Source organism: Maylandia zebra, linkage group LG9 (assembly GCF_041146795.1).
Source record: "Maylandia zebra isolate NMK-2024a linkage group LG9, Mzebra_GT3a, whole genome shotgun sequence".
Lineage (NCBI taxonomy): Eukaryota > Metazoa > Chordata > Actinopteri > Cichliformes > Cichlidae > Maylandia > Maylandia zebra.
In genome coordinates, this window is record NC_135175.1 from 9,811,564 (window position 1) to 9,822,762 (window position 11,199).

General features: G+C 40.8%; 1 protein-coding gene across 2 annotated transcripts; it reads right to left on the reverse strand.

Moving 5' to 3' along the window:
• Nucleotides 1-26: 26 nt before the first annotated feature.
• LOC112435320 (TIMELESS-interacting protein-like) lies at nt 27-11,133 on the reverse strand. Of its 2 annotated transcripts, none has more exons than XM_076887970.1 (8): nt 11,100-11,133; nt 8,750-8,897; nt 8,201-8,291; nt 6,939-7,014; nt 6,508-6,630; nt 6,358-6,421; nt 5,363-5,575; nt 27-475 (listed from the first exon to the last, which is right to left on the reverse strand). In XM_076887970.1, the coding sequence occupies exons 1-8, from the start codon at nt 11,100-11,102 to the stop codon at nt 231-233; spliced, it is 963 nt and encodes a 320-aa protein (XP_076744085.1). In that variant the 5' UTR covers nt 11,103-11,133; the 3' UTR covers nt 27-230. The 2 variants fall into 2 exon arrangements, with proteins under 2 accessions (XP_076744085.1, XP_076744086.1); XM_076887971.1 differs by lacking the exon at nt 11,100-11,133 and adding an exon at nt 10,063-10,339.
• Nucleotides 11,134-11,199: the final 66 nt, after the last annotated feature.

The following is an 11,199-nucleotide window of genomic DNA, read 5'->3' on the forward strand; positions in this document are numbered from 1 at the left end:
ATGGTAAATACGTTTAGGATTTGGACTTTTAAAAATAAGAAAAACATTTATTTCCATTGATTATAAATGTCTTTGCTAACCCAAAGCTGACGTCACAGTAGGAACATGTGCTCAAGATATAAACCACCAGAAATGCACAACATTACTCGAATGAGCAGGCACGAACATTGGGAAACCTTTAAATCTGCTCACTGCCAAAGCTTTTCAGCAGAAACTGCTGCACGTGAACTTTAATCCCCCTCTACACAGTCGTTGCTGAGCTGTTGCTCAGGGCTGAGGCCGGTCTCAGCCTCAGCGGGCTCAGAGTCTTTGGGGGGAAGCGGGCTGGTTTGTTGCGTGGAGGTGTTGTTGGAAGGCTCGAGGTCAGGATCTTCTACAGTTTCATCTCCATCAGTAGAACCTTTGATGACATTTGGTGAGGATGCAGCTGGAGGTTTGTCTCCTAACATGTCAGCAGTCTGAGAGGCTGAAGGGCCTGAAAGGGTTGAGAATTAGAAACAGTGATGGTTTCAGTCAACACAGACACACTCAGTCTACTACGATTTATAAAAGACAGGCAAAGCTGAGATAATGAAAAATGAAACTGTAAACTGCAGGATTCAAACTCATTGTTCAGGGTCAAATTTAAGCACTTTAAGCACTTTCAAGGTCCATTATCAAGCTTTTCCAGCACATTACCAAAAAAACAGTTTGCATGTTCCACTTTGCATCACCTCAGTAAGACCATGTAAAAATTAAAACAAATCGTCTTAGGTTGACTTAAATGTTCTTTGTTCCTCTTTTGTTAAAACAGAGAAAAATGCACCACACAAAAATACTGAAAAAGGAAATGGTTGTCTTATATGCATATAGTGCACAAACTCAAAAAACTCATTTCTCTCAAAAATGCAGATGTGCAAATGTGAACAAATCAACTTGTTAGAGATGCTCATCTCCACTTGGAAAAAACAACCACACAAAAGAAGAAATCTGCACAAATGAACAAGTCTGCTCATCAGATATTGATGCTTCTTTCCTACGTGACACAACAACAGGAGACAGATGTTTGGTACTTTAACTAGTTAAGCACCCACACCACCAAAAATGGGGGAAAAGAGAGGAGATCACATTTAATCGGTTATAACACGAGGTCAGAAATATAAGTGCAGACATGAGTGTCCACAGAAGCCTCTGAATCTCAGCTGTAAACCATTTCTACAAACACCAAACAGTTAAAAGAGCAGTTACATCACCATGAATCTGTGGACAGGTAACATCCATATTTTGATTTATGATTTTCTGGAGTTAAATGTGACCCAAAGTATATTTTATAGCATATAAGCTATAAAATACTTTTAAAAATTAGGTGAGGGAAATAATCATTTTTTTCTATGTTTGAGTCCCAGTAACTTTGACATAGTAACATCTGCAGTAATATTTACCCCTCTGATGACAGCTCACAAGCGTTAGCTTTATTTTGATACCAAGACTGTTTACACAGAGTTTGTAATTGCAGAGAAATACTCCATTTATTTTGGCCTCTTCATTTTCGAGCAGGAAGCTCAGAAAAGCCCTGGGGGCCTAACAGGTCAAAGTTCATTCCCAATAAAACTAACTGTGAGATGTTTGACTACATTGCTCTCTGGATTATTGTTACAGTCCTAAATGATCAGCTTTAAAGTGTTTGTGCTAATAACACCATGTACAGTAAGACAGGCATGGAGAACAGCACTGACGGGAGGCTTTGAACAGATGACACACTCAGTTCAATTCAACATATAAGACTTTAAAAACGCACAAACATCGACCTAAAATCTATTTATTCAGTCCATCACCTGTCATAGAATTATGTCAAATAATAATGTATTGTTCATCTCCCTTAAATAAACAGGCAGCCTTAAAGTATGAAACATTCATTCATTAAAACACTAAAATGTGTCTGTCGTCTCCGTGGCTGATAGAGCCCCACAGGCATCAATGTGAGCTTAAAGCCATTTATAATTTTTAAATGGTTTAATGTGTCGGTGCTCACGATAAACACATTTTGAATGAAAGCCAGGGAACTTCAGCAGCACAAGAAATGGCTTCTTTGTGCCCACATGCATCAGTCCTTCTTTTTACCAGTTTTTCTTTAAGGCTTAAGTTGGCTAGTTAAGTGTCGGACTAACGATTAAAGCTTTCACTTGAGTGAAGTCACTAATATTACTGCTACTGCTAAGTAATGTTAGCCAAGTTTAAAGCACACTGCATAAATCACCATGCCATAACTAACTGCTGTGCTAGCACTGCCGTACTCTATCACACTCAGTGCATTTCAATCATTTCTCCAGATAGTTTGATAGCTAGCAAAATAATAATCATAGTTTTAAACATTAGCCTGTGTTATGTACACATACTCGAAATTATTTACTGTCATGTGACTCAAGAGTACAAATTCCTTCAGTGTCGTTTTCCATCGAACACTCATTAAAACAGCACGAACCCTGAAACTGCTTATTAAAATAATATGTATGTAAATAATAGTATGTTGCATTATAAAAAATTAAGCTTTTGACTGCCCTCCAGAGTTCACGTTAACTTCAGATCTCTGGAAGCTACACTACCCGAATGATGTCAGCTGTTTAGTTTCTATACTGGACAGAAAAAAAAAAAGGGGGGGGGGGGGGGGGGGTGGATTGGCTCCTCTTAAGGAGGACTAATGACTAAAATGTGAAAGTTTAAAGTCGATGAGTAAATCATGCTCGGGTAATACAATGGAAACGGTCTCATATCACCATCTAGTGTTATAAACTGTAAACACATTTTTATGGGTGAAGGCTCATAATAGAGACCGATCAACAGGTCATTTTCTTTTCTATGGGTCTCATTTAAATCACATTACATCATTTCTGCGGTAAATGAGGACCCTGAAGAACGATTTAATGTCACTGTTAAAGATTTGTAGACAATAGATCGCAGACAGCTGGCTCCGCTTTAACTAAAGAGGAAGTAAAAACAGTTTGGATCACAAGTGTAAGGCAAAAACAAAAATACTACGCCTAATTGAAGCTGACATCAGACAGGCAGTAAAGAAATCAATGTTTTCTACATGCTTTGCCTCTTATTACCAAACTCCACACTAATGTGAGGAATCTCTGGTGGTTTGGACGAACTGTGCAATACGGGAACTCGTCACTCGACCTTCAGGGTTTCTGGTGGATATATACACTAGATCCACTTCACTATATTGTAAGGAGTATTCACTCACCACCCATCATCCAAATCATTGTGTGACAGGTGAGACCTGGAGATTTGGGACTGCCCCTGGTGGGCGGAGCTGGTCTTCGCTCCTTTCATAAGCGCAGGTGTGGGCAATTGGGTATTCCTTTGCAAACCTGAAGCTGCGGAGTGCTTGGTCCGAGTTGGGCAAGTTGGTGTTTCTTAACTATGAAAGTCTGATACGCGTCCTTCCCCTAAACTTCTGTTAGAACGGTAGGTTACACAAAAATGTACCACTTGAGCTCTGGCTGTTGGCAGAGGTTTACAGTTATTTGCACCCTTGTAGGTGGGAAACATTGCTCCCGTGAGAACGGTATAGTGGACTTCATCGCCACTGACCCACATTTATTAGGGTGTGACACGAACTTGTGGACAGGTAACAAAACCAATTCAGTGGAGGAATATTCCTGTGTTTTATTGTCCAGCTAGTGATCTCCTGTCTTTTATTCACAGAGTACCGAGCTGCTGCTTTGCCAGGTGGATTTCTGGCTGCGGGCAAAGGACCCGACACATCAGTGTGTTTTAATTTGTTTTAAACTGGTGTAAGCCGACAGACTGACTGCTGCGGCTGTCGATGGTTTTGGTTTTTGGTTTTACTTTTTCTGTATCAGTAGGCACCACAGATATTGATCCTTTTAGTATTTTAACCCCTTTATTTATATATATATATATATTGTCGCAGACGGTGAAGGCGCTGCAGGGAAAACAAATCCTTTTTTTTGTCTCCCCGCTTTTGCATGCACAGCGGTGGGCCCGAGTGAAGACGGCACTGAAGATTTGACTTTTTTCTATAGTGTTTTACCCATTTGGGGTCATGTGTGAGTTGCCGTCCATGTTTAACCTGTGTGCTCTGTCGATTTGTTTTTAAACGGTTCCCCGCAGCGCTTGTCCCGTCTCACGGGCAATCGCACAGTTTTATCGTTTTTTAATAAGGTAACGTTTTTAATTGTTTTTAGGTGCTGCTGTTACACTGTTTCTTTTAGTTTGTATTAAAAATTAAACTCTTTTAAACTGACTGTGCGCCTACGGCTCTGTCCTATTTTAAATAGGTACCTACCACGGGTCACAATTGAATTCAGGTGATCCAGTAACTTCCACAGCTGTATAGAATCAAGCACCTAGGCATGCAGACTGCTGCTACTAAGTGGAAGTGTTTGGGAACGACAGCAACTCAGCCATCAAGTGGTGGATCACGTAAAATCCCAGAGTGGGGGTCAGTGGATACTGAGGCGCACAGAGGTTGCTAATTTTCTGTGGAGTCCATCGCTCCAAACTTCACGTGGTCTCCAGATTAGCTAAAGAACAGTGCACAGAGAGCTTCGTGGAATCCATTTCCATGGCCGAGCAGCTGTAGTCCAAGCCTTACATCACAGAGTGCAACGCAAAGCAATGGGACACAGCGGTGTAAAGCACGCCGCCACTGGACTCTAGAACAGGAGAGATGCAGTCTATGGAGCGACAGATCACAGTTCTCAATCTGGAAAGCCGATAGACAAGTCAACTTAGCAGTTGCCAGGACAACAGAGCTCCAGGTTTGGTGGCAGGGGGATTTCGGTGCGGGGTTGTTTTTCAGAAGTTGGGCTCAGTCTCTTCGTTCCAGTGAAAGGAACTCTTAATGCTTCAGCATGCAAAGACATTTTGGCTCCCGACTTTAAGGGAACAGTTTGGGGATGGCTTCTTCCTGTTCCAGCATGACTGGGCACCAGTGCACAAAGCAAGGTCCACAAAGACATGAACTCTGGCATGGGAGTCCTGACCAGAACACCACTGGGATGAATGAGAGCAGAGACTTGGAGCCAGGCCTTCAACATCAGTGTCTGACCTTACAAATGGTCATAAACTCCCATAAACACTCCCAGAAGAGTTGAAGCTGATATAGCTGCACAGGCGGACGTCGTGAATGGGATGTCACTCGAGTTCATATGAGTGTGGGGGCAGATGAGCAAACACTTTTGGCAATATACTGTACATTCAATGTTTTGCTTTTTGTATTTTCATATAAAGTTAATACACCAATGAAGCTAGATGATCCTTATGAACCTTCGCTGGATGTTTTGTAGCAGAATCATTAATTATTTCTGTTATATTGTGTCCCAGCTGTATGATACATTTTTGCCATTCTTACCAATTTGCTGCTGGCGTGCGCGCCTCTTTTCCAGGGCCCGCTGTCTGTTCAGCTCAATACGTTTCTGCTGCTCTTCGGTCAGAGAGGGAGTAGGTGGGGGAGCGAGGGCTTCGGCAATCTGCCCTTGGGGAGCATTAATAAAACTCTCTCTGCTGAACAGATCAGGATCCCCAAATGTTTCCAGTTCACGTTGTACCTCTTCGTCACCAGCACCTGAACACAATTTCAAGCAGTGCTGATAATTAAGTCCTGTGGAATATGGCAAGTATTTCCTATGTGCACCTGCAGGTGTGAATCCACCGTAGGGCTGTTCGATACAACGATATATACAAAAACGTCTATTTCATTTTACGCTATCGTTTGTTTCGTGGTGTCGCAAAATAAACTGTTTACGGCAATATTTCTTCATGGTTCTGATGTCACTGTAGTAAAGTTCTCTCTTTCTCTTATATATAACCACACTACGGACGGACAAGCGCCTGTTTTTATGCGTTGTCGTTAGCAACAACGACGGTAAAACCATCGCGTGTCCGCTTGTTTATGTTCCACATAAACCTTTCAGAATAAAGCTCAAGATCCTGTTGAGGCTTTTCAAAATAAACGGAATCACGTGAAAGAGCAGAGTGTTTACGGATGAGAAGTAAAACAGAGCCGCCAGGTGCTAAAAAATAAACCTTAGACTCAAACGTTAGAACAGGCTTTCCCCCGCAGCACGCCGTGTAATAAATACTCACAAAGAAAACGGCGCCGTTACAACTTCTGTCTAAAAATGTGTCGTTTCATGCATCGGTTAAAACACTCGACTCCAGCTACATGACGCGCAGCTGGAAACACTTCACGCAAGTCGAGATTCACAGAATTGACAGAAAATGTTACATTTCTGTGATTTATATCGTTATCGGACGATAGAATTCTTATATCGGGAGATGAGACTTTGGTCATATCGCACAGCCCTAGTCCACCGTATCCCCATCAGTAATGATTTTTCTTCTTACCATCTGTACTTGTAAAATCTTCATGTGTCAGGGGCATGTCCAGTCGTATTCGTTTAAGACATGTCTATAGAAGAATGAGTAAAAAATTACAAATTCTGAACATTAGGAATCCCACACGCTTGCAGGAAATATTCTACTGCTTCCTCTCACCTGCACTTCCTTTTTGCTGCCGAGCCTTTCCACTTTGTCAATAAAATCTTCAAATTGCAATTTGGGGTACAACCTGTGGGCCCAGTTCTCCATCTTCTGCATCAGCAGCCGCAGGTCTGCAGCCTAATGGGGCAAACATCAAAAACAGCGAGTAGTGATATGAAAGAGGGCTGTGTGTGATAGGACGCTTCTTCTTCCCACTAAAAAATGACTTCCAGTCATTGGAACAAAAGACATCTTAATTTGGTAAACCAACCTCTGGTTCCCCTCACTCATTTTTGACCACGACAGAAAGGGCAACTTTTGACCTTTTAGTCTCAAACCAAATTTAGGACATCTAATTAAAAGCTGACAGGCCAAACAGATTTAGCTCAAAAACCAATGTTCATTCACATCTGGTAATTGGTGGGACAGATGTTATCATATCCTACCTCGTGTCCTTTGCCTTTGAACTGGATATTGTCAAAGAGAGTGCCCAGAGCTGGAAGCCCTCGATCTGATATCAGCCTGGGAAAAAATATTAAGACTAAGTTAAACCATTAATGGATTACAAGCAGGGTTAGCAGCACATCCAGGCGTATTTGGCTTATCCAATTCAGGATCGTGGATGGCTGAAGCCCATCCCAGCAGCCAGGTCGCCAGCCTGTCACAGGGCCAACACAGACAGACCCTCTGAATGGAAATGTCAGTGCCTTCAGATGTACCATGTTCAGAAGGCAGTAGCTTGTTGGGGGGGGGTAGGGTGTTTGGTTTTCAGGGTGCCCACAACCTTTCTTTTCCTACCTGTTTGTACATAAGGCAGTATAATGAGAAATAGTCAAATTTCTCCATCTAAAAATAAAAAATTGCTATATATATATATATATATATTTATAGCAAAGTTGCAATTAATTTGAATATTTTATCAAATGAAAATCTATGTTTTTCTTTAATACAGCTTGCAAGTTTTATCCTAAGTATAATCGACGTTCTTACTTAAAAGCTTATTTAACATCCTTTGATTTAGTATAACTTAGTTCTGTCCAGGAACATTGTGAACAGAACAGTAACAGAGGAGTGCCACTGGGACACCCACTGGGAGACTACTGGGAACGAGCCTGACTTATGGTTGGCAATACTAACCAGGTTCACACTATAGGTGTACAGAGACTGGAAACATCTTTCTCACACACATCCAGGGATGTCTCCAACGCTCTGACAATTTTCAGTCTGGGAATTTTGCCCATCCAAATGATGAAAACAACAATGGTATTAGAGTCTTTCTTCTTTAAATGACTGGCAGAGTGAAGCTGCACCATCATCACACAGATGCAGTCATTTGTACCCGCCGCTAAAGCGTAAGAAGACGCTGCAGTACTCTGCGAAACGACAGGTGTCGCCACTCAGATAATATCACATCACTTTTTTTGTGCAAAGTTCTTTCCACAAACTTACGTTTTCAAACATTTGCAACAACTCTGTGTGTCAGTGTGTCTCTGAGCCTCTGTGCACGATTATTAGTGAAACGGTGATAAAAACCAGTGCAGTCACAGACTCGTGTTCAACCTGGCTGCAACACTGACAGTCTGCACACGTCAATCAATGATTTTGGCCTCCTTGTGTCCCAGCTCACACAAGATGACATCAAATTCCTATTTAAATGCGCATTTTAATGCATTTCAACCCTCTGTCGTGATATAAATGTCTTTGCTACCTGTGGGAGTCCAGCTTGGGTTGGGGTCTCTTCACGCCTCTCCTTTTAGCAGTAGGGACATCAGCCAGCTGTGATACCTCACCTTCATCTCCTGCATTGAAAACACATGACAACAGGATGTGTTTCTAACTCATTCTGTTGGCAGCGTGGCAAACTTCAAGCTTATCTTTAAATCCAGACAAATTATAGACTGGAGGTTACAGAAGAAATGTGCTGGTTTGAACAGTATCTGATAGGTTTCATTTGCTCACGCAAACAAAAACATGTGTGTTGTTATTGTTAGAAACATCCAGTCTCAGAGAGATGCTGAAAAACCAGTTCATGCATTTGTTAATTCTAGGCTGAACTAACAAATTCATTATTATCAAGCTGTTCCAAAAAGCTTTGTGGAAGGACTATGAGAGGTTGTATTTCTCCCACATTAGCCTTTTTTCCTGAATCTTATTTTTCTATGATTCTTCATTAAACCATGAATTTAAAATACAAAGTTCTGAATCATCACATCTTAAAGACCTCATAGTAATCCTGTAAGAGCACAGCAGCATCTACCATCTGCAAAAGGGTCTCCTTCCTCCTGGCCTCCCCGGCCTGGGGAGTGTGGTGGTGGGAGTGGGGGGAAAGCTTCATCCTCTATGCCGTCATAGTCAGGAATGTCCTGCGGGCTATTTTCCTGTGGGTCAACCATGGTGAGTCGGTCCTGGAGACAAAGTAAAAGACGTGTGAGCCCCAGTCGTCAACAGCATCAGCATTAAGTTACATGAATTTAACTGCAAGTTGAAAAAATGACATTTATTTCTGTAAGAGTAATTCTTTACTGTGTTACAACATCAACATGAAAACCTAAAAAAAACTGGCATTTACTTTTTTCTTTTTTTACATCAACAGGAGGAGCTGTACAGACACTCATCCCACCTGGAATTATACCCCAAATTCAGAAATGTACTATTATGATACATTAATGGTCCATTATGTTTGTTTCACAGTTATATACATAATACAATTTATAGATTTGTATATATTTACATTCTATCAGGGATGAACTGGTTGTGAACCTTTGGGCTGATAATGACATTTAAAAGTTACAATTTGGATGAATTATTACTGCGATACTTCTTTTGGACTCTGTAGTACCACAGAAATATCATTAAAGTAACAGGTTTGTTTTAAAGTCTTTCAGCTGTTCCGTAAGCATCATCGTCATCATCATTTATATAGCACTTTAAAAACACACCTGGCAGACCGAAGTGCTGCACAATACAAATGTAGTAATAAAATAGCAAAAAACAAACATAGCAATAAAGTAAACTCTTGAGCCAAAATGATGTGACACAACTAGGGCTGCCACAAACGATTATTTTGATAGTCGACTAGTCACCGATTATTTATGCGATTAGTCGACTAATCAGATCATCATCCACTGGACGTAAAACTACAGCTTATTGCACCATGCAGCATATGCTCTTATATAACTATCATTAGCTTACAGCTTTAAGCTTTTAAGGTGCTAACTAAAAATAAAGACAAGATGATAGTTTATTCAATTTTAATGAAATTTGCAGATTGTTTCGGTGAAGTTTAATAAACTCCTTGCTATCTAAAATATAACAGGACAACGGAGTATATTCTCCAGCATCTCACACTTCTGATAATCAGCTGTCTGCTTGACGTTTATTCAGCTGTGTAAAAACTATAACTTTAATCTCAGACAAACCGATTTACTCAGGAACAAATAAAATACTAAAAAAAAAAAAGCCAAACAACAACATTTTTAATTTATCTAAGTGACTCATATATATTTAACCTGAGTAGCGAAAGACGGCGGTGGGTTTGAAAACAATTTGCCTGGAGTCCGGTGTTCTCACCGTGCTAGTGACCTAGCCCCCGGCTAGCTATCGAGCTAGTGGGTAACAGACGTCTCTGAAAACGTCGGAGCGCTTTTGAAAATATGTGGTGTCCTGATAAACTGAGCCGATATTTGAGGTTTACACAGCTACATTCTCGGCTGAAAATATGTTAAACGTTTATTTTGTGACCCAGAAAGAATAATAAGAGTAATATTAAAACTAACTAGCTGCCGCCATTGTTGGAAACTGAGCTGGGCCGCGCTATGAATTCTGGGACACAGCTGCTTCTTCTTCTTCTTCTTCTTCTGCTTCTTCTTCTTCTTCTTCGGGGTTTAACGGCAGCTGGCATCCTTGTACATGCAGTGCTGCCATCTTCTGTTTCAGTCCGTTATTACACTCTTAAATCCTGCTACTTATTCCTGCGTCTTTTGGGATCTTACAAAGCTTCAAACGACGCGTCGACTATTAAATCAGTCGTCGACGATTTTGATAGTCGACGTAATCGTGACTAGTCGACAAATCGTGGCAGCCCTAGACACAACACAGACACAAAAGGAAATCTTCTACATTGTTTTGCTGTTCACACAAGTTCTAATGCCACCCTTTGTTTCTGGAAGGAGACGATTTTCTGTCCAGTATTAAAGTTCAAAGAACAGGGTATCCGTCTCCAGTGGGCTGCTAAACAAGTTTACCAGAAAAATCAGACCCACGGTCATGTTGTGTCACTTTGAGTGATTAGTCAGCAGCAATAACAGGGAATGACAAACTGACAGACTTTGGATATAAAACAAACAATTTAAACATTTAGAAGTTAAACATCTTCTCGGATTCCTTTTGCTGCACATGTCTATGTATGTATTTGCTGTACAGTGTCATTTGTTTGGAACATTAATCTTGATGTATACATAAACATTTGATTTAAAAAACGTGTTTAAAAATGAACACTGACACAATTAAACACAACACTGGTGCACGGTGACTGCAAACAGAAGCAGCTGCTTGTATCCTCCTGTGGATACAAACCAGCAAGAACTCATCAGATCTCTGTCTCTTACCATTAATGAAGTTTGGCTTTTATTAATAAACAGAGAGCACGGATCCGTGCTCTCTGTTTATTAATAAAAGCAAAAGGAATCTGAGAAGATGTTTAACTTC

What these genes read in the sequence shown, in the direction of transcription:
- LOC112435320 (XM_076887970.1), bottom strand. An exon ending in TCAAAGGCAAAGGACACGAG is followed by an intron (nt 6,631 to 6,938) that starts GTAGGATATGAT and finishes TTGCCCCATTAG; the next exon opens with GCTGCAGACCTGCGGCTGCT. An exon ending in AGATTTTACAAGTACAGATG is followed by an intron (nt 5,576 to 6,357) that starts GTAAGAAGAAAA and finishes AATTGTGTTCAG; the next exon opens with GTGCTGGTGACGAAGAGGTA.